Source organism: Gymnoscopelus microlampas, assembly GCF_963454915.1.
Source record: "Gymnoscopelus microlampas genome assembly, chromosome: 2".
Classification (NCBI taxonomy): domain Eukaryota; kingdom Metazoa; phylum Chordata; class Actinopteri; order Myctophiformes; family Myctophidae; genus Gymnoscopelus; species Gymnoscopelus microlampas.
In genome coordinates this window covers 20,875,786-20,898,909 of record NC_139939.1, presented here as the reverse complement: position 1 = coordinate 20,898,909, position 23,124 = coordinate 20,875,786, and the positions used below count along the sequence as shown (strand labels likewise).

Below are 23,124 nucleotides of genomic sequence, written 5' to 3'. Positions count from 1 at the left end.
GTTGTAGATGGAAAACAAGCGGTACAGAGAGCCAACTCGGGTCTAGTTTACTATATAAGACTATGGGGTTTAGGTTAAACTTGTTGACAGGATTTGATTTTAGGAATATCTGATAGGCCTGTTCTAGTGCAGATTGAGTGTGTGAAATTAGTAACTTATGTTTGGGGCATGCAATATACAAGCCTTTATCTCATAAGGCGGTGGTTTTCAACCAGTGGTCCTTGGGGGGGGGGGGGGTAACAGGGGTCCCCAGCTAAATTAGTTAACATAGCGTCACAATCATTTTAACTACTTAGCTTTGGCTATTCAAAAATAGCAGATCTACAAGCTCAAAGCGCGGCACCGAGTGCTATTTTTGAAAAATCTTTGATTTCAAACGTTTTTTTACTCAAATCTTTGCTTCTGGGGGTCCCTGGCACAAAACATCTTTAGATGGGGGGTCCGTGGCCAAATGTATATCAATTTAGGGGTCCTTGGCATGAAAATGGTTGAAAACCACTGTCATAAGGTGTTATATGAAATCCAGTTGGATCGTCCTATGTAGTGATAAATTACAAGTTTTAGATTATTGTAAAAAAATATATAATATATATTATAATGCAACATATCGTTGCTGTCGGGCAGAAACTTCTTCTCTCCATGTTTGAACTTTTTGTGTTTGTAAATTAACGCCCTACTTGATCATGCTACAGCATCACACAAAAGCATCATAAGCGACGCGTTTTGAGCTTGTAGATCTGATACTTATGCTGTTTTTGAAACATATGAAAAGTAACAGTTCTGGACATAATGAGGTTTCCACCCGGCAGAGACGATCGATAATATAGTATGTCACATAAATAGTATGAGAAATGGAAACCATAGTCATGTAAGGAAGTGGCCACATCGTTACATTTCTCCAAAAAACAGTCCAAAGAACCAGCATATACTGTAGCTGTGTGATATGTAGAACCTGACTCTGACAATGCGTTGTCTTCACAGATGCAGATTCTTGACAAGTTCCCAATCGAGGGAGGGCAGAAAGACCCCAAGAAGAGGATCATCCCATTTCTCCCAGGTAATAACCAGTCCCTTCTCCCATGGAATAATAGCCTGTTCCTCATGGCTGCTAGTAGCATGTTACCAGGTAACGATCCGTTTGTGTGCCACGCAATACCCTGTTCCTTCTCCCCAGGTAATAGACTGTCCCTTCACCCAGGTAATAGACTGTCCCTTCTCCCACGTAATAGACTGTCCCTTCTCCCCAGGTAATAGCCTATTCCTCTGGCAGGTATAATAGCATGTTCCCGTGCCAGGTAACAGCCTGTTCCTGACTGTGGCAATAGCCTGTTAGTTCAACCAGATAATGGCCTGTATCTCTGCCAAGCAATAGCCTTTTCCTTCTCCCAAGTATTAGCCTGTTATTAGCCTTTTTTTGTTGCTTTTTACGTCGTTACGCCAAATAATTCCTCCCCCTACACATTTCTGTGTGTTGTATCCTGCTGGCGCACCTGCCAGTGAGGAGCCCCACCGGTCGGACATTGTAGACCCTTTGTCCTATACTCCTCAAGCCCAACACTCCCTGCTGACAGGTGCTGCGCCAGCCCGTAGGATTACGTGCCGTAATATCACCCTCCCCACCCGGCTTCCCTTACCCGAACATGTGCCAATAGGCTCTATGCACAGTAGCCATATTGGAAAGAAATTGGGCCTCTTCCTTACTTCCTTCACATGTTATACCAATGATACTAATTAAGGCTCTGTTCCATTAAGTGGGAGAAGGAACTCTGAGAGTGTACAAATGGAACCAAATGGACCCTTACGGGTCCATTTGGTTCCATTTGTACACTCTCAGAGTTACACACCCGAAAGGGGCCATTTGAAACCCCTTCAAGGAACCAGGAGGGTCCCTGGACCACACTTTGAGACCCACTGGTGTAGCAGAGTGTTTCCAGTGAGCCAACATGCACAACATCAGCACCCTGACTCTGTTTGACCAGAATGGAACAGAGCCTTCATTAGTATCATTGGTAACACCTGTGCAGGAAGTATGGAAAAGTCCCAATTACTTTCCAATATGGCTGCTGTGCATAGAGCCTATTGTGTTCGTATATAGACACTCGACAAAGCCGGATGCACTGCTGTGGATTCGAACCCCCCAGACTCTGCGGTGGGTGGGCACGTGCTTTACCACTGTGCCACCCGAGCGCTCTGATAGCCCGTTCCCTCTCCCAGGTAATAGCCTGTTCCTCTGCCAGTGGCCACATCATCACACCTCAGCCAGTGATGTGCACTTCCAGTTGCAGCCATCTGAATAAGCTCTCCATATTAATAATGTATGACTGGCACGCACAGGACATCAATACCAGCTAGACACTGATGCCTGCCTACTGTGTGTGTGTGTGTGTGTGTGTGTGTGTGTGTGTGTGTGTGTGTGTGTGTGTGTGTGTGTGTGCGAGTGCGCGCATGTGTGGGTATGTACTGTATAATGTGTATTGCTGCTGACATGGCACTATTCACAGTTGTGGACTTAGAGTGTGTGCGTGTGTGTGTGTGTGTGTGTGTGTGTGTGTGTGTGTCTGTGTGTGTGTGTGTGTGTCTGTGTGTGTGTGTTTGTACAACTATACTTGTGCGGATCCTCACAAGGGAAATTGTTCTTTTATGGTTAAACAACATTTGGGAAATTAGACTTCCAATTAGGAAAAGACTCAGGTAGGTGTAATGGTGCGTTCACACAGGCAGATTAAAAGATACAAAGATACAAAAACACACCGCATCTTTGTCACTTTGTTTAGGGGTTTGCTTTGGAGTTTTTGACGGATTTATATATACGCCGGTGTCGTGCACAGGGAAAATAGCTGATCTAAAAGCTCACAACGCGTCTCTTAGAGATCTGCTATTTGTCGGCCATCTTTCAGCTATATTCTATCATTTTTAATACAGTCCTTCCTCCTGAAATGTTGATGTCCTCGCAAGTACAGTAATACAAACATGCGTGTACGTGCATGGGCGTGTGGGTTCACATTGCGATTGTGTACTTGAGCCCTGGCATTGATTGAAGCCATGCCATGGACACTGATATAATATGTGGTGGTCCATGCAGAGGGTAATATCATATAATATGTGTGGGGGTCCATGCAGAGGGACATATACAGGCTTCATGGCCACCCACAGCACAGAGCACATCCATCATCGCCCTGTCTGAGGACGCTCAATGTCCAGGGGCACGGGGGTTGACAGCAGCCCCGCTAATCATACACACGACGATAAGTGTGTGTGTGTGTGTGTGTGTCTGTGTGCGTGCGTGGGCGTGGGCGTGTGTGCTCGTGTGTGTTTGTGTGTGTGTGTGTGTGTGTGTGTGTGTGTGTGTGTGTGTGTGTGTGTGTGTGTGTGTGCGCACGAGAGAATTGTTAGATGGTTGTGCTAGCGTGTGTGTATGATTTACAGTGTGTGCCCGGGCAAGAGATACAGAGATTAATCTGCACACGGAGTGTGTGTGTATTTCAATATTGTTACTGTATGTGTTCATCCCCAAGTCCCTGAGAGAGAGAGAGAGAGAGAGAGAGAGAGAGAGATAGATTGATTGAATACTTTATTAACAAGATTCTTTACAGTACAGGTAGTACAGTCAAAGGTTATACGCTAAAAGGATAACACAAAAAAAGCCCCCAGGGGCTTGTTTCCATTGTGGTCCATCGTACTCAATTCATCAGTAATATACATAGTACAAATACAACAGAGAGAGAGAGAGGAGATGTTAAAGAGGTGGTGCCATGGTTTTGCACTTTTTCTGTTTTTCATGTGTCTATCATAGAACTTCATTAAGCCCCCTGGTCGTGTTTTATGGTGTTTTATGTCTTCTCTGTGTGAAATGTGTGATTTTTTTTCAACATGGATTATGACGATTATGCAAAAACAGTCGCGATTATCTCAAATAATTGCGATTTGACGATTATGCAATAATTGTGACAGGCCTAGCTCAAGCTTGAACTTGTGAGCTTGTAGATCTGCTATTTTTGGCGGATGTCCCTCCCCCCCCAGCATAGGGATGCTGGGGTTCAAGTGGTGAAGAAAGGAATGTATTGTGTGAGACAGTGAGAGAAAGGAGAGAGAAGAGAGAGAACCTGAGAGCAGCAGACCTCCTACAGTCACACAGAGAGGCTTCCGTGTGTTTAGTGGCTGTTTATTTACACACAGAGGCCCACTGTAATGCCTCATAGCAACACACATGCTCCATGCATTCCTACTAATGAAATGACATGCTCGCTCGCTCGCTCTCTCTCTCTCTCTCTCTCTCTCTCTCTCTCTCTCTCTCTCTCTCTCTCTCTCTCTCTCTCTCTCTCTCTCTCTCTCTCTCTCTCTTTCCCCTCTTTCTCTCCCTCTCTGTTCCCTCTCTGTCTTTCTCTCTGGAGTCCCCTTCACTCACATGCTTACACACACACACACACGCCCACACACGCACACGCTCACGCACACAAACAGAGCCATCTTGGCAACCATCTACCTTCCGCTTTACTATGAGGCCAACGGTGCCAAATGCAATATTATTGTTGTTGTTATTATTGTCGGTACGCAATCCGCATGTCAAAGAGTCTGTTTGATGATCAGTTCTTCTCAATGTTTTGGTTATATGGGTCACAGCACAGCAGTTACACTATTAACACAGTATTATAAGTTCACCAGACACATAGTTGTGTCCAAAGAGCATGAACTACACATTGCTCATCATCATTTTCGTACTTATTTAATTGATGAAAAAACGACGAAAAATGTATGAAATAGTCAGTTAATCAATAATAATATTTTATCCATATTTCGGCATGTCATTATACATTTAGGTAAAAAAAACTAAAAAACAACCAGAAAGCTGATCTACAATCAGCTATTTTCAAAAAGAATTGCACAACACCATTGTGCGATGAAGTTTAAAATAACACTTGTGTTACACTTGTGTGGTTCGTAGATTCGTGGAGATTTTCAAAATAAAATGAAAATATATATAAAACAAAATAAAAATGTGCTTCTCGATGAGTCTAAAAAGCAATTGATAGGATTGTCATTAAGAAAAGTAATTGCTAGTTGCGGCCCTACATCTATGTAATTACACTGCATCACCTTTGGCTGCGTGCCGTGACGCAGGGCTCCCTGCAGTCACTTCATTCTCCGTAATCGGACTCCGCAGGAAGTCCAATCTTTTCCTCTGTTTTTGGCGTTGACAGGAAAGGTCACGTGGGATCACTTCCTGTGAAAGAGGGTGGCTGGCTGCCCCCTTAATATGAAGGCTGTGTGTGTGTGTGTGTGTGTGTGTGTGTGTGTGTGTGTGTGTGTGTGTGTGTGTGTGTGTGTGTGTGTGTGTGTGTGTGTGTGTGTGTGTGTGTGTGTGTGTGTGTGTGTGTGTGTGTGTGTGTGTGTGTGTGTGTGTGTGTGTGTGTGTGTGTGTTGTCTGCGTATGATTGCCTGTTTGACTTTGATCCTCTCGTTGACCACAGGAGACAGAATGTACGTCGTTGCTGTCGGGCAGAAATCTCTTATCTCCATATTTTCACTACTAACTACTTGATCATACCACAGCGTCACGCAAAAGCCTCAAAAGTAGCAGATGTACAAGCTCGAAACACGGCACAAAGCTTGTAGATCTGCTGCTTTTGCAATTGTTGTATTTGAATCCTGATTAGTAACAGTGTTGGACATACAGTAATGAGGTTTCTAACCGACAGAGACGATTATTATGACTGAGTGTGCATAAATGTGCTTTGTTATGTAGAGAGCCATGTCACAGCCACAGAGGTCAGGGCTCCCATAGATAGGGGACAGACGGGGACCTGGAGTGTGGGACAGAGATTGTTTTTTTTTTTTTGGTCATAGAGGACCTGGCTGTGCTTTACTGACATCTACTGGAGGTCTTGGGTCCTACAGCAGTGGATCTCAAACATTGTCATGTCAAGGAGCCCCCCCCCCATTGATCATGTATTTGGCCGCGGACCCCTCCCCCATCTCAGAAAAGACTTTGTCTTGAGACACGTTGTGAGCTTGTCGATCGGCTGTTATGGAATAGCCAAACTGTGAAATACTGTAGGGCAGGGGTCTTCGACGTTTTCAGGCCAAGGACCCCCTAGCTGAGAGAAAGATGAAGCAGGGACCCCCTACTCTATATTGTTTAAAATTGTGTTTTAGATTAAACTTTTTTTGTTTACTTGGTCTGATGTTTTTTCCCTCTGCACCTATACCTCTTTGCCAAAAATAGCCGATCTACAAGCTTAGTGATTGGGGACAGTGATTACATTTTTTTTGACAAAAACTAAACTTATTTCACAAATCGTCTCTGTCGGGTGGAGACCTCATTATGTTCAAAACTGTTACTTTTCAGGATTCAAATTAAAAAATAGCAAAAAGTAGCAGATCTACAAGATCAAGACGTGTTGCTTCACGCTGCATTTCGAGCTCGCAGATATGTTACTTTTGATGCTTTTGTGTGATGCTGTATGATCAAGTATGGGTTAACACAAAAAATCACACCTAGTGTGGAGAGAGTGGTGCCTGTGAGTTAATTAGTGTAACTGGTTGCATCTTTGTGTAATGTTCCAATCAGCTGCAGCTGTTGAGGCCGTGCTCAAACAGACAGACAGACGGACGGACAGGAGTGGATGGTACACTAAAAAAAAAACACAAAAAATTTAAATATGGAGAAAAGAGGTTTCTGCCTGACAGCAACACAAAATCGTTGTTGAATACTTGCTTTGACAGTGCCTTCTTTCTCTTTTCTCCTTCCTTTTTAATCTTCCGTTTCCCCTGCCCCTCATCTCTCCCTCAGGTAAAATCCTGTTCCGGAGGAGTCATGTACGGGACGTGGCCATGAAGAGGCTTCGCTTCATCGATGACTACTGCAGAGTAAGCACCTTACTGTACCTTACTTACCCTATACAACCTTATACCGTAAGCCAGGGGTCTTCAACAGGGGGTCCGGGACCCCTAGGGGTTCCTCACGGGGGGGGGCTCTGCCAAATCTTTGTGTGATAGGGATTTTTTTTTTACACTAACCATTTCAACCCTATCATCCCTATTCTGTGGGGAACATTAGCCGAAAATAGCAGATCTACAAGCTCGGCTATTTTCGGCAAAGAGGTTTGGTGTAGGGGGAAAAAGAGCAGTCCAAGTACAGAGCCAACAGTCAAGTTTACAAATTATTGAAGGTTTAAGTGGTTAAATGTCTGAAAACACACATTTAACATGAATACAATGTAGTGGGGGTCCCTGCTTCATCTCCGTCTCAGCTACGGGGTCCTTGCCCTGAAACACGTTGAAGACCCCTGCCGTAAACCAGGGGTGTCCAAACCTTTTTCAAAGGGGGCCATATTTCAGAATATATGAAAATTAACATACAAATGCCTGCTTGCTCAGGGGATGAATTGGATCTTGACCATCAGGTCAAAATTCTTGTCAGATCCTGTGTCTAGGTGAGACATATCGATAGAAAAAAAGTAGTTTTTGGGGTGAACTACCCCTTTAAGTGGTCAGATGAATGGGCCGTGTGCATTTTCAGGACATGATTTATTTTAATGTTGTGTCCCGGCTTGGATCGATTGAACTATCATAGTATACTTTAAGTTCCCATTTATCTGTATCATGTATCAACAAATCTTGTTGTTTTCTCAATTAATTGAGGGCCCACTTGCAATATCCTCACGTCCCGACTCCCACCAGTGGGCCCTGACCCAACAGTTTGGGACTCGCTGGGCTGAAGGCATGTTTCCCATAGTTGATTAAACATTTTTGGTTGCATGCTGTCACTACTTGATTGAATATGTGTGTGTCAGTGTAATATAAATACCCAGGCTGATGCTTGTTCCCAGTCCCTGAAAGACCTCAAAAAGAGCTCACGCTACAGAAACAACATGAACAACATGTTTTTAGTTTTTTATTTCTTTGTACCATGGATCTCTGTCATTTTAGATTTATTTGGCTATTCAAAAATAGCAGATATGTAAGCTCATAGCGCGGTGCAGCTTGTAGATCTGTAGATCAGCTTGACAAATCCAGTGATGAAATATTCAGTACACTTTTTGATCATACCGCTCATGCTCGTCTCTCTGAGTTTCTCTCACCCAGTCAGTGTCCAATTAAACAAGGGATCATATGTCAGGACTATTCCACTGTGATCTGACATCTATATTTAATGAGCTGGCCATCTCACACTGACGCTCTATACAGTCAGTGCTTGAAGACCGTGAACATATGCCTGATAATGTAGTTACAGGCCTATTGTTTAAGAATCCACATACTGGAGGTCAAGTGTCATGTATGATTTATTAAATCGTACTCTGTCGCTTCGCGTGGCTTTTGGAGCTGGTTGATCTGCTACTTTTGATGCTTTCGTGTGACGCTGTAGTTTGATGAAGTAGGGCATTCATTTACGAACAAAAAAAAACACATTTTAAAAGAGAGACAAGAGTTTCCTGCCCGACAGCAACGATTCAATAAATTGTCATTTGTGGGATCAGAACTATAGCCTCCTCGGCTATAGTTCTCATCCCACAAATGGTTCCCACTCAGAATCCCATGATCCCCAAAGAGTTGATCCTTGGAGAACGCGGGGGTAATTATTCTTCCGCCCCATGTTGTTTGCCTCCAAAACAGGATGTAGGAAATCAACAGCCCTATAGCGTACTTAAAATCAACTCAATATCGCATCTGTCTAAACATTAGAACACTGCTAGTCATTTCTGTAATTACCAAGACAATTATCCTAAGTAAGGCTTTGCCAAAGCTTACTTGGGGGGTTAACATTAATTTTAAAGTGTCCATAATTGCATTCAGTCTTGAGATATTGAGGTTGTTCTGAGGTGAGAATTGTTTTGGTCCTTACCTAGCTCTCTGTTAGTTAAGCTAACTTTTCCTAATACAGCAAAGTAAACTATAATAATAATTATAATAATTATTGGTACAAAGAGAAGTCCAACGCGCTTCAGCCAGTTAAAGGTAGAAAGCACTCATTGTGCTCAACAGGGACAACTTCAAACAATAATTATAGTTTCCTCTTTTTGTGTCAAAATGGAAAACATACAAGTCAAACGTTTCCCCCTCTTTCTACTCAAGTCGCTGATAAATTGCATGGTGCGAGCTGCAGTGGAGCGGCCATGTTTGTTTACATCTGTGGCCATTGATAGTGCAACGTGGATAAGAGACACTGGCTGCGTGCCAAGAGTAGGGAAAGAAGGGGGGGGGGGGGGGGGGGGGAATATAAACATGAGGAGCGGGGTGGGGGGAAAGCAAAGAGGAAGTGATCACATGCATGGCTGTCACTTGAAGCTATCAAAAGACAGAGAGGGCGGAATGTTGGAGAACTTTAGCGCGGCAAATATATATATAGTTAGGCTACGGCAGTGGTTCTCAAACTATTTCATGTCAAGGACCCCCAAAATGATACGTATTTGGCTGCGGACCCCCCCATCTCAAAAATATTTTGTCCCAGGGATTAAAAAAAAAAAAAGCAGATCTACAAGCGTATAGCGTGGCACGCCACGCTTGTATATCTGCTATTTTTGAATAGCCAAAGTATAAAATATGGTTAAAGTGGTTAAAATGATTGTGATGCTATATTAACTATATAGCATTTCTGGGGACCCCCTGGTACCCCCCCAAGGTCCCCGGTTTTGAAACTTTCATGAAAATCGTTGAAATATTTTCAAGATTTCCACCAGACATAACAGCATGCCCAAAATAGGGCGAGCTAATACCTTTTATGATACAGGCCTTTGAAACAGTGGGAGCTAAAAAAAACAGCTGCAATATCAGCTGTCTTATGTTTTTTACTGCATGTCACCATACTGTACGACATCCTAATAAGATTCTGCGTGTCAGATACAGTGTCATGGAGATACGTGCATCACAGCAGAGGTCACATTGCAGGATCTTTGGTCCAAAATGTGTGCCGGTGCCAGAACTCTGTCGGAGGGCGTCTTCGGTTGCAGAGGAACTAAACCTCCTGCTGTTGAACATGTCACATTAAGTGATCCAAGACAAGCGATTCTGGCTCGCGATGAAGGAATTCTATCACAATGCAGCAAATAGGTCTAGGACGGCATCATGTGTGGCTAAAATATGAAGAATATGCACATGGCATTAAGCACACAAGCACATGGAAATAAAAGAACGCTGGAACTTTAGGTAATAACCACCATTATGAGCCTTACTGAGCCTTGGTAAAAAAAATAACAAAAAAACATTACAAACTCTTAAAGGAAGACTTCACAGATTTTCAACCGAAATCCCATTGTTCTGATATGAGATCAATAATATTGTGTGGCAAAAATATACCCTATGACATTGGTTCTCAAAGTGGGGTCCGGGGACCCCCAGATATACCAATCTGGGGATCCTTGAAATGAAAACAAATTAAGAACCACTGCCCTATAGGATTATAAAATGCAGATCTCCACTCCCGCCCGTCCAGACTATTGGTTGGTTGACTTATACTTTGTCTTATAGTGGAGTTGCACATCAAAGCACATCGACAAGCTCAGGCTTAAAGTGCAATGCTGCACTTTCACAACAAAAAGGTGTCAGCAGTGTCTTGAAATGTCTCAAAAACGACACAGTAGTGTGGATGATAGGTGCAAATGTTGCAAAATGTGTGTGTAAAAGAAAAAAAAACAAGAAGTATTATACCAGCATTGTGCCAAGCTAAAACCCTTGAAAAGTACTGTCATGACTTTTGCATCTTACTAAACATTACCATGAAAATCTATCTACCAGGGACCCAGGGTCCGGGGATCCCCAGGGGTCCAAGCCTTCGGGGGCTTCCAGGGGGTCCCCAGTCAAATTATTGATTTCTGGGAAAGGAACCAAATGGACCCTTGTATGTGTCTGTAACTCCAAGAGCGTGCAAATGGAACCATATTTGGTTCCATTTTTGTACACTCTCAGAGTTAAATGAACACTGATGACTCTACAGTGTAGATTGGGGGTCAAAATGTTATCAAGTGGGGGTCCGTGGGTCTAATGCATATCAAACTTGGGGGTCCTTGAAACTAAAAAGGTTGATAATCACTGGCTTAGAAGACAGAGCCAATGAGGAAAAAAGTCATGACTATCTTTCTGTGTGTGTGTGTGTGTGTGTGTGTGTGTGTGTGTGTGTGTGTGTGTGTGTGTGTGTGTGTGTGTGTGTGTGTGTGTGTGTGTGTGTGTGTGTGTGTGTGTGTGTGTGTGTGTGTGTGTGTGTGTGTGTGTGTGTAGGCGCTGGTGCGACTACCTCCTCAGATCTCCCAGAGTGAGGAGGTGCTTCGCTTCTTTGAGACTAAAGCAGAAGACGTCAACCCCCCAGTGGAGTAAGTGTCATCACTATCCTCTAACTAACACACACACACACACACACACACACACACACACACACACACACACACACACACACACACACCGACATACGTAACATGTAAGCACACACAGTGGTGGAAAGTTACTAAGTACATTTACTTAAGTATACTTGAGTATTTCCAATTGCCAATACTTTTACTTCTACTCCACTACATCTCAGAGGCAAATAGTGTACTTTTACTCCACTACAATGATTTGAAAACTTTAGTTACTAGTTACTTTTCAGTTATAAATGATGATATTATGAAACATACATGAACCACTTTAGCCCTATTTTATACCTAGGCTATTTGAAAATAGCCGATCTACAAGCTTGTACGAGCTTCTAGATCTGCTATGTTCAAACATTCTAGTACTTTTACTTTCGGTACTTTAAGGATAATTTGATGCCAATACTTTTGTACTTTTACTCAAGTAACATTTTGCACACAGGCCTTGTACTTGTAACAAGAGTATTTTTATATTGTGCTATTGCTACTTTTACTTAAGTAAAAATATCGGAGTACTTCCTCCACCACTGAGCACACACATGCACACCACGGGGATAAAAACATACACAATGGTGAGCATGATGAATGGAGTGTGTATACGGTGTGTGTACATGTATGTATGAATGATTGATCACCGCTACTCACGACGCAGTGTGTTCACAGCTTATTCCTGTAGAGATTCTGTCACCCCTGTAAGAGAGCATTTTGTGTCTCATGCTCAGCGTACAATATTGGTTCCCAGCCTATTCTGGATCAGGGCACCACTTGTAGATACGCTCTTTGCACAGCAGACATATTTGGAATTCATTTTGCCCATTCCTTACTTCCTTCACAGGTGTTACCAATAATACTAATTAAGGCTCTGTTCCATTTAGTGTGGCACAGTGGCTGTCTTATTTTAAAGGACCCCCATAACTCTGAGAGTGTACAAATGGAACCAAATGGACCCTTACGGGTCCATTTGGTTCCATTTGTACACTCTCAGACTTACACACCCACCATAAGGGCCATTTGGGAACCAAATTTCTAGTTCTTTCAAGTGAGCCAACGTGCACAATATCAGCACCCTGACCAGAATGGAACAGAGCCTTCATTAGTATCATTGGTAACACCTGTGAAGGAAGTAAGAAGAGGCCCAATTTCTTTCCAATATGGCTGCTGTGCATAGAGCCTATTGTGAAAACGTTTTAGCGTTTTAACTAACTTTTGAAAAACCATAGAATATTATTTTTTTTCGATCGCCTCAAAAGACTTAGGGGGGGGTCTCGGAGAATCGGGGGGGAAAAAGCGTGCCGTCTGGATAATCCGTTCCATAGTGATGGGCAGTTGAATCGCCACAAAGGAACGGAAGGCAGAGGAAATTTGACTTTTATAAATCCTATAATACTAAACGAAACCAGCTTCATTTTGTTGCGATCACGTGATCTCCATGGGTGCACTCTTCAGCATCATCATCATCATAATCATTCACGGGCTGCGGAAGAGCGCCCTCTATCGCAAACCACTGAAAACGCCACATGACGAGAACCTCGTCATTTGGTGGTGTGAGCCTTGGAGAAAAATGACGAGAAATCTCGTCATCGGTTGTCAATGAGTTAATGTTATATTATTTTAAAATATTAGTGTGTTGCCAAGTACTTGGGGGGCCCACCTGCAATATCCGAGTGGCCCGCCAGTGGCCCCCGACCCACAGGTTGGGAAACCACTGACCGTAGGATATTGCACGATTGTCTGGCCACTTAGCTCATCACGACTCAGCCCTGGCTCAGTTTCAACTCTATTCCCAGACCGGCTTGTGTGTGTGTGTGTGTGTGTGGGGGGGGGGGGGGGGTGTTCATTAAAGCCTCCTACCGGGCCCGCCAGAGGAGGACAGACTGAGGAGAGGATGGATGTGAGAGTGGGAGGAGCACAATGACTCGTTTCATTCCAGGAGATGGACCCGCTGGGTGCTTTTTAATTAGGAAACACACTCGCCTCTTCCAAACTCCAAATGCCACAGACACGCCAGGCAGTCACCGTTCACTTGTAATGCATTACTGTGTATGCCACCAAGATCTCCTCTCCTATCTTCTCTTCTCCATCTCTCCTCTTTTCTCTTGTTCTCATCATCTCTCCTCTCCTCTCTTCTTCTCATTTCCTCTCCTCTTCTCCATCTCTCCTCTTTTATCTCCTTCTCATTATATCTCCTCTCCTCTCCTCTTCAGTCTGTTGTTTAGAGACCTGTCCTTGTCTCCTTCTCTTGTGTAAGGCGAGGATAAGGAGCAAGGAGTAGAAAAAAAGGAAAGGCTGGAAGGATTTACTGAGCTGTGTCTCCATGTGTGTAATATAGTATGCGTCCTTGCCTCCTCCTCCTCCTCTCTCTCTCTCTTTCTTTCTTTCCGTCCTTCCAGACCTCATAAATTCAAGTATGCTTTAATTGACACCGCTCAGGGTAAAGCCTAATTTATGCTCTGTCGCTGGGCGGTGCCGGGGCGGCAGAAATACCCGATCTACAACAAGCTCCTAGATGACTTGAGTATTGGTTCTCTAAGTTGAGTCCAGGGACCCCCAGGGGGGCCTTGGGGGGGTTCCAGGGGGTCGTAGTTAACATAGCATCACAGCCATTTTAACCACTTTATCCATTTATACGTTGGTTATTCACTTTGTGCCTCGCTGCGAGCATCATTTTCCATATTTTTCAAAAATGATTTCTTTATTTTTTTAACATAAATCTTCTCTTCTGGGGGACCGTGGCGCAAAACATTTTCAGATGTGGGTCCGCGGCCAAATATATATATCAATTTGGGGGTCCTTGACTTGAAAACGTTTGAGAACCGCTGCAGTATAGCATTGCTGTCAGGCAGAAACCTTGTGTCTTCATATTTCAACGTTTTTATGTTTTTTTGTACATTAATGTCCTACTTCATCATATAAGAGTGTCCCACAAAAGTAGTAAAAACGATAGCACAGTAGATACTATGCCTGCATATAAACGCACGCACGCACGCACGCACGCACGCACGCACGCACGCACGCACGCACGCACGCACGCACGCACGCACGCACGCACGCACGCACACGCACACGCACACGCACACACACACACACACACACACACACACACACACACACACACACACACACACACACACTTACATTCAAGATTTTCAGGCTAAGCACGCTACAGCATGCTTGAAAAACAGTTCTTTTCATGGAGCATGTGATGAAGTATAGGCTTCAGGTTTTCAAATGAGTTGTCCTTCACCATAGCACTAATGCACTCATTCTCACACACACACACACACACACACACACACACACACACACACACACACACACACACACACACACACACACACACACACATGAACTATATCCCTCACAAAGCACACACGCACACGGCACACGCACACAGACAAAGGCACGTTCCCTCCAATCACAGTAGCAAATCAATGGCCAATCTCGGTGGTGAACGTGGCTCCCCGATGATTCATTTTCATTTAGCAGATGCATTATCAGCAGGGAACCAAAAAAAAAAGGTAGTGCTGACACAAAGATGTGTCTGCATGCATCGTGACGTCTCATCATCAGCCCCTAACTGAGCTAACTGAACGTGTGTTACATCGCTTTCCCCCAGAGCGGATTGCTCATCATTCTCCCTCACATCCGCTCTGTTGGACAGGAAGAACCGTCTATCTCTGGATTTCATTTTTTTAAATTGTAGCTGTCGGGCGGAAAATCTCATTATGTCTAAAAGTGTTACTTTTATGGATTCAAATAAAAAATTAGCAAAAGTAGCGGTTCTACAAGCTTGTAGAACTACTACCTTTCTGCTACTTTTGTTACTTTTGTGTGACGCTGTAGTGCGATCAAGTCCAGGGCGTACATTTATGAAAAATACGCAAAAAGTGCAGATAAGAGGTTTCTGCCTGACAGCAGTGATATAATTTGTCGTATCGTATGAATGTCCACCGGTGAGTTTTGAGCTTGTAGTTAGACTGTTTTCGCTATGATGACATGCCTTAAAGGACAACTTTGTTTTTTTACAACCAATGTTTATGTTTTAGCTTGTAATTAAAGTGAATAAAAGATGAGTGTTAAAAAAAAACATTTACTGCTTTCTATAGTTTTAGCAATTTTCACAATATTTTTTACAGTGCGCAGGGGGCATTCGGGCAGGTGGAATGTCTTTTTATACAGAATACCCCGGCAATGTCTTTATTATTATTTACAGTAGATCTTCTAGCCCCAACAACTCACATCTGGCCATCAAAGACCACGGGACCTTTTTTATTGTGTAAAAAAGACATACAGTATATAGCCACCTGTCCGAATGCCCCTGCCCACTGTAAAAAAGATTGCGAACAGTGCTAAAACTATAGAAAGCAGTAAATGACATTTTTTTAAACACATCTTTTATTTGCTTTAATTACAAGCTTGGTTGTAAAAAAACAAAGTTGTCCTTTAAATAAGGAGGCCAGGTTGAAAGTGGTTAGTGTTGTTATAAGAATTGAATATTGAACCAATGAAAAGATCTTGTGATTAAATAACTACACTGTATCCATTGGAACACGGGTTATATACGTACGGATATTAGGGTTGTGGACATACAAGGTTTCCGCCTGACAGTGATGACTATCGTCGGTGTGGGGCAGGAACCCTCTTATCTCCATATTATTACTATCATAACTTTTTTCGTTTTTTTCGTAAATGAATGCCCTACTTGATCATGCTATAGACGGATTTCCGCGCGACGTCATCACAGAGCAGAATGCGCAATCTGCGCATGCTCGGGGGAAACGATCCGGAAGCGCCCTTCACTCTGTTGTTGTGTTCGGGAGTTACCCCTCCTCTGCGCGGTCATATCCTCTCATGTTTACTAACAGGAAACCCGTCTATAGGCTCTATGCACTGCAGCCATATTATCACTTCCTTCACAGGTGTTACCAATGATACTAATGAAGGCTCTGTTCCATTTCGTGTAGCACAGTGGTTTCCACGACCCCCATAACTCTGAGAGTGTACAAATGGAACCAAATGGACCCGTAACTGTAAGGGGCCATTTGGAAGCCCATGAGGGTCCCTGGACCCCAACTGTAGACCCACTGGTGTAACAGAGTGTTTCCAGTGAGCTAACATGCACAATACCAGCACCCTGACTCTCTTTGACCAGAATGGAACAGAGCCTTCATTACTATCATTGGTAACACCTGTGAATGTCTTCATAATATGGCTGCTGTGAATAGAGCCTGCTACACCGTCACACAAAAGTATCAAAAGTACTTTGGCCATTTTTGAATTTGAATGCTGAAAAGTATAGTTTTTGGACACATAAGGTTTCCACCCGACAGAGACAATCATGTATCCTTCACTGACATCCAGCAGGATGAGCTGAGTGCTAACAGGCTGTGTACAGGACAGTGATGAGCTGAGTGCAGGACAGTGTGTTAGCAGCCCGAGGATAACGTGTCGACAATGTGATACTTTTCTCCTGTCTTGTGCAGTGCGTTGATAGAGTGGCGTTCTTTAGCCGGAGACGTTGATGGAGGCTGTGTGCGTGTGCTGTGTAATGAGCTGAGGAATATACGCCGGGAAAGTGTGTGTGTGTGCGCGCGTTCATGTGTATGTGTTTGCATCTTGTGTGTGCAGCTGTGAATTGGTGGATTATTGTATGTCCATGATTTATGTGCACATGCCATGAGAGTGACAAAGAAAAATGTTCACGCCGTGCACACGTGTGTTTGTGTGGGTGTGTGTGTGTGTGTGTGTGGGTGTGTGTGTTAAACCGTTTATTCCTTGTTTTAGTGACATTGTGAATCAGTCCCAATGTCAAGACACAGAGCCAGACAGCAGGTGTTGCACTTCTATCACTTTATACGATTATGAATATGAACATGATAAGACTGTATGTGCCTGCTTGTACGTGTGTGTGCGTGCGTGTGTGTTTGTGTGTGTGTGTGTGTGTGTGTGTGTGTGTGCGTGTGTGCGGTGTGCGCGTGTGTGCGTGCGTGCGTGTTCTTTTCAATAGAATTAATCAGCTTGTCATTGTGCACAACAATTGTGTTAATCATGCACATAATGTGGGTGAAACTGAATACAATATTGTGTTCAGTCTTCCTCAATGAATGAATCTTTAAACATCTCAATTCCATGTAATCTGCAGTCTATTGCACGTCAGAGGATGCAAATGAGGCATTTAAAATGTGTTTGTGTGAGTGTGTGCGTGTGTGTTTCCTTATGCTCTCTCCTACTTGTTTCCTTATGTCCCTCACTCTCTCTCCCACTTGTTTCCTTATGTCCCTCACTCTCTCTCCTACTTGTTTCCTTATGTCCCTCACTCTCTCTCCTACTTGTTTCCTTATGTCCCTCACTCCCTCTCCTACATGTTTCCTTATGTCCCTCACTCTCTCTCCTACATGTTTCCTTATGTCCCTCACTCTCTCTCCTACTTGTTTCCTTATGTCCCTCACTCTCTCTCCTACTTGTTTCCTTATGTCTCTCACTCTCTCTCCTACTTGTTTCCTTAAGTCCCTCACTCTCTCTCCTACTTGTTTCCTTGTCCCTCACTCTCTCTCCTATTGTACTTGTTTCCTTATGTCCCTCACTCTCTCTCCTACTGTACTTGTTTCCTTATGTCCCTCACTCTCTCTCCTACATGTTTCCTTATGTCCCTCACTCTCTCTCCTACATGTTTCCTTATGTCCCTCACTCTCTCTCCTACTTGTTTCCTTATGTCCCTCACTCTCTCTCCTACTTGTTTCCTTATATCCCTCACTCTCTCTCCTACTTGTTTCCTTATGTCTCTCACTCTCTCTCCTACTTGTTTCCTTATGTCCCTCACTCTCTCTCCTACTTGTTTCCTTATGTCCCTCATTCTCTCTCCTACATGTTTCCTTATGTCTTTCACTCTCTCTCCTACTTGTTTCCTTATGTCCCTCACTCTCTCTCCTACTTGTTTCCTTATGTCCCTCACTCTCTCTCCTACTTGTTTCCTTATGTCCTTCACTCTCTCTCCTACTTGTTTCCTTATGTCCCTCACTCTCTCTCCTACTTGTTTCCTTATGTCCCTCATTCTCTCTCCTACATGTTTCCTTATGTCCCTCACTCTCTCTCCTACTTGTTTCCTTATGTCCCTCACTCTCTCCTACTTGTTTCCTTATGTCTCTCACTCTCTCTCCTACTTGTTTCCTTATGTCCCTCACTCTCTCTCCTACTTGTTTCCTTATGTCCCTCATTCTCTCTCCTACATGTTTCCTTATGTCCTTCACTCTCTCTCCTACTTGTTTCCTTATGTCCCTCACTCTCTCTCCTACTTGTTTCCTTATGTCCCTCACTCTCTCTCCTACTTGTTTCCTTATGTCCTTCACTCTCTCCTACTTGTTTCCTTATGTCCTTCACTCTCTCTCCTACTTGTTTCCTTATGTCCCTCACTCTCTCTCCTACTTGTTTCCTTATGTCCCTCATTCTCTCTCCTACATGTTTCCTTATGTCCCTCACTCTCTCTCCTACTTGTTTCCTTATGTCCTTCACTCTCTCTCCTACTTGTTTCCTTATGTCCCTCACTCTCTCTCCTACATGTTTCCTTATGTCCCTCACTCTCTCTCCTACTTGTTTCCTTATGTCCTTCACTCTCTCTCCTACTTGTTTCCTTATGTCCCTCACTCTCTCTCCTACATGTTTCCTTATGTCCCTCACTCTCTCTCCTACTTGTTTCCTTATGTTTTTTCCTACTTGTTTCCTTATGTCCCTCGCTCTCTCTATCTGACTACATGCTTGACTTTTATCAACATTTATATTCCTGATATATAATCTTTAAATGTTTTAATCAGTAGCAACGGGGTATGCTAAATGGCTTAACCCTGTGTGTCATGTTATCTATATGAATGGCTCAGAAAACGTTAGCGTTAAGCGTTAAAATAATATATGGCTACAAAGCATCCCAGTGACCGATTTACCCATTAAGACCGGGAACGCATCTGTGTGTCATTTTTGTCTCCGCCAGGCCGAAAGGCATGGCGAGAGAGTATGTTTTCCACCCCGTCCGTCCGTCCGTGTGTCCGTGTGTGTGTCCGTGTGTGTGTCCGTGTGTCCGTCCGTCTGTGACCAGCTAATCTCCGGCACCGTTGTCTTGATCGCAGCGAAACTGTGCACACGCACTCCCTGGATGCCAATTCAGAACCTTTGCCCCAAATTTTTCTCATGGGCCTTTTATAGCGCCACCAGGAGGCCGATTTGTGCAAAACATATTTTTTGACAGCACTCCTACAGATTTTGTCCAAAAATCACGCAAATCGGTACACAGTATCTCTGTAGTCATTAAACAAAATAGGTCTTTCAGATTTCTCATATTCCATCCTGATTGGCTAAAAATGTCTTCCAAAGTTTGCAGGACTGCTCCATTTTGAACAAAATGCCTCAAATCATGAACACAGCATGCAATTTCCGTGAAATGTTGCACGCTCATTCCCATTAGGCCGAGGAAGAACTACCATTTGAAAATGTTCAAATCAGCCTCATGGTGGCGCTATAACAGGCCGGTTCGTGTTTTTACCTATAATTGCACCGATCTGTGTAAAACTTGTATGCACACTCCCTAGTGGTCAAGGAAAAACCTTTGCCCTGCATTTTTCACATCTACCTTTTATAGCGCCACCAGGAGGCCGACTTATGTAAAACACATTATTTTATACTACTCCTTCCAATTGTATCCAAATTTCACGCAAATCGGTACACATGATCTCTATAGTCATGTGATCAAGACGGATGTGTTTGATTTTTCATATGCCATACTGATTGGCTAAGATTGACATCTAAAGTTTGCATTATTGGCTTGTTTTGAACAAAATTCCGCAAATCATGAACGCACCGTCCAATTGCGCTCAAACTTTGCACGCACATTCACACTATGTTGAGGAACAAATGCCACACTTTTAACATTGGCCTGTTATAGCGCCACCAACAGGTCTAATTTAGCAAAACATGTTTTTAACAAAATGCCTCAAATCATGAATGCAGTCAGTGTCCGATTGTCGTGCAAGGCCTAAGAAGAAATGGCAGCCTTTTCATGCGGCCTATTATAGCGCCACCAGGAGGCCACAATAGCCTACCTGACCTGGCGGAGACCTGTGCTCCCAGGAGCACTTTTTCTAGTTTGATTTCTATTTTTACATTTTTGGGGGAAGAAATCGTGAAAATGTGTAAAATCTGTGAATATATATATTTTTTCAAGCTAAAATGTTTAACTCAAATCTTTGCTGCTAGGGGTCCCTGGAACAAAACACTTTGAGATGGGGGTCCGCGGCCAAATACATATAATTTTGGGGGTCCTTCAGAACCACTGATATAGAAACATACGTTTTAAAAAAAAAAAACTGTAGGATTTATTTGTAGAATCCCCAGAAGCAATAAGATTTGAGTTACAAATGTTCGCTTTAAAAAACACATATATATATACACACAAATTGTCAAGATAAAAAAAAATAGCCCAAAAAAATGACACATAGATGCGTTCCCGGTCTTGGATGGATTAAGGTTGTCAACATCCCTACATACTGTTGTAAAATGTACATTTCACTCCGAGGGCGTATACTGTACCGTACGTGCGGGGTCCATTTGGTTACAACCGTACGCCCCCCTCAGAGAGCTTAATGGTTTACAGTGTAATGGTGTGTGAAGCAGTAGTGTGCTCTCTGGCTGTCATCACGCATCCGTCCGCTGTAAGGAAGAGCCACTGAGGCATGCCGCTGCACTCTGCTCGCCATTAGGATCAATAGCACTCACTGCACACACAGCACACACCGCACCGCGTAGCATTCATCTAGCAGCGTGACATGTGTGTGGAGACACACATCATCGGGTTATAGGGCTTTGCAGTATGGGGGCTTGGGGGGGTGTAACGGAGCCAAGGGGGCCCCGCCGGTCGGTCCGCAGTGGTGGAAAGTAACTAAGTACATTTACTTACCGTAAGTACTGTTACTTGAGTGCAGTTTTGAGGTATTTGTACTTTACTTGAGTGTTTCCACTTTCCAATGCTTTTACTTCTACTCCACTACATCTCAGAGGCAGATGTTGTACTTTTACTCACGCTACAATTATTTGAAAACTTTACGTTACTAGTTACAGTACCATAAAGATTTAGATTATTATTACAAAACATACATTAACCACTTTAGCCTTATATACATTTTGGCCATTTGAAAATAGCAGATCTACAAGCTCACAATGCGACGCATTGTGAGCTTGTAGATCTGCTATTTTCAAAAGATTTATATACATTTGAAAACTTGAAATGGGATATTCTGCAAAATGAGTGCTTTTCCTTTTGATACTTTAAGTACATTTTGATTCCAATACCTTTGTACTTTTACTCAAGTAAATGTTGAATTCCGGACTTTTACTCGTAACAGAGTATTTCGACATTGCATTACTGATACTTTTACTTAAGTAAGAGACGTGTGTACTTATTTCACCGCTGCCGGTCCGGTGAGAGGTGGGGGGGGAATATAGTTTATAATATCCTCTCTGTCGGGTGGAAAGCTCATGATATGTCCAGTTTGCTACTTTTGATGCGTTTGTGAGACAATGTACGTTCCGAACTTGCATCATTCCCGATTTACATTGTTTCTGACTTGCATAGTCCCTGAGTAGGCCTAGCTATGATGTAATGATTAAAAATGTATGTAAAAAAATATATGTAAACAACACATTATACGATGTGCACGAGAAATTTGGCTCTGGGATTAGCTCAGACAGACAGACAGACAGACAGACAGACAGACCATTTTATAGACACCAAGCCTCTTTCAGGACTAAGCGGTAAAAAATAGGATGGGTTGAATGCAGAGGAATGGATTGTTGTCGGGCAGGATCCTCTTATCTCCATATTTTACGTTCTTGTGTTTTATCGTACAGTAAATCAACGCCCTACTTGATCAAACCACAGCGTCACACAAACGCATCAAAAGTAGCAGATCTACTTCGCGCCGTGTTTCGAGCTTGTAGATCTGCTACTTTTGCTCTTTTGGAATTTGTATCCTGAAAGGTAACAGTTCTGGACATATGAGGTTTCCACCGACAGAGATGAATTCTAGTTATGTGCAATGTACTTGGCAAACACCCAGACAACACAATGTGACACGTTGTGAGTGATTTTTTGCTACTATTGCGTGCCACTTGCATCTGACAAAGTAATACAATAGGTCATTCATTTACGAAGATGAAATATAACAAGGTTTCTGCCCCGACAGTGAGGATAATATTTCAAAATCGATATGGGACAGATAAGGGACAGGTGTTTTGGCTAATGGTTCAGGGGTCTTATCTATGGGTTGGGTTAGGTAAGGGTTTGGTTATATTGTAGGTTCATGTGTACTGCCATATAGATGTTGTCGGCAAGATTGTCTCTGTTCGTGCTCAGACTCTCTGTACCTGTTGTTATGATTTCTCTCTTTTTCTCACACACACACACACACACACACACACACACACACACACACACACACACACACACACACACACACACACACACACACACACACACACACACACACACACACACACACACACACACAACATGTACTGTACACACACAGACACAATTTACCAACCAAAGGACTCACTCGCACTCACTCATCTTTCTCATCTCTCTCTCTCTCTCTCTCTCTCTCTCTCTCTCTCTCTCTCTCTCCTCTCTTCTCTCTCTTCTATCTCGCTCTCTTTCTCTCTTCTTTCTACTGTCTCTCTCTCTCTCTGTCTCTCTGTCTCTCTGTCTCTCTCTTCTTTCTACTGTCTCTCTGTCTCTCTGTCT

At 43.3% G+C, this 23,124-nt stretch overlaps 1 protein-coding gene across 2 annotated transcripts in view; it reads left to right on the top strand.

Annotated features, from left to right (window-relative positions):
• The window catches only part of sh3pxd2aa (SH3 and PX domains 2Aa), a 184,585-nt gene that overhangs the window by 44,732 nt on the left and 116,729 nt on the right, over window positions 1-23,124 (top strand). For both annotated transcript variants that reach the window (XM_084044248.1, XM_084044247.1), the window contains exons 3-5: window positions 982-1,057; window positions 6,791-6,867; window positions 11,212-11,303. In XM_084044248.1, coding sequence (XP_083900374.1) covers window positions 982-1,057; window positions 6,791-6,867; window positions 11,212-11,303 — 245 coding nt within the window. The remainder of the gene's footprint in view (window positions 1-981; window positions 1,058-6,790; window positions 6,868-11,211; window positions 11,304-23,124) is intronic.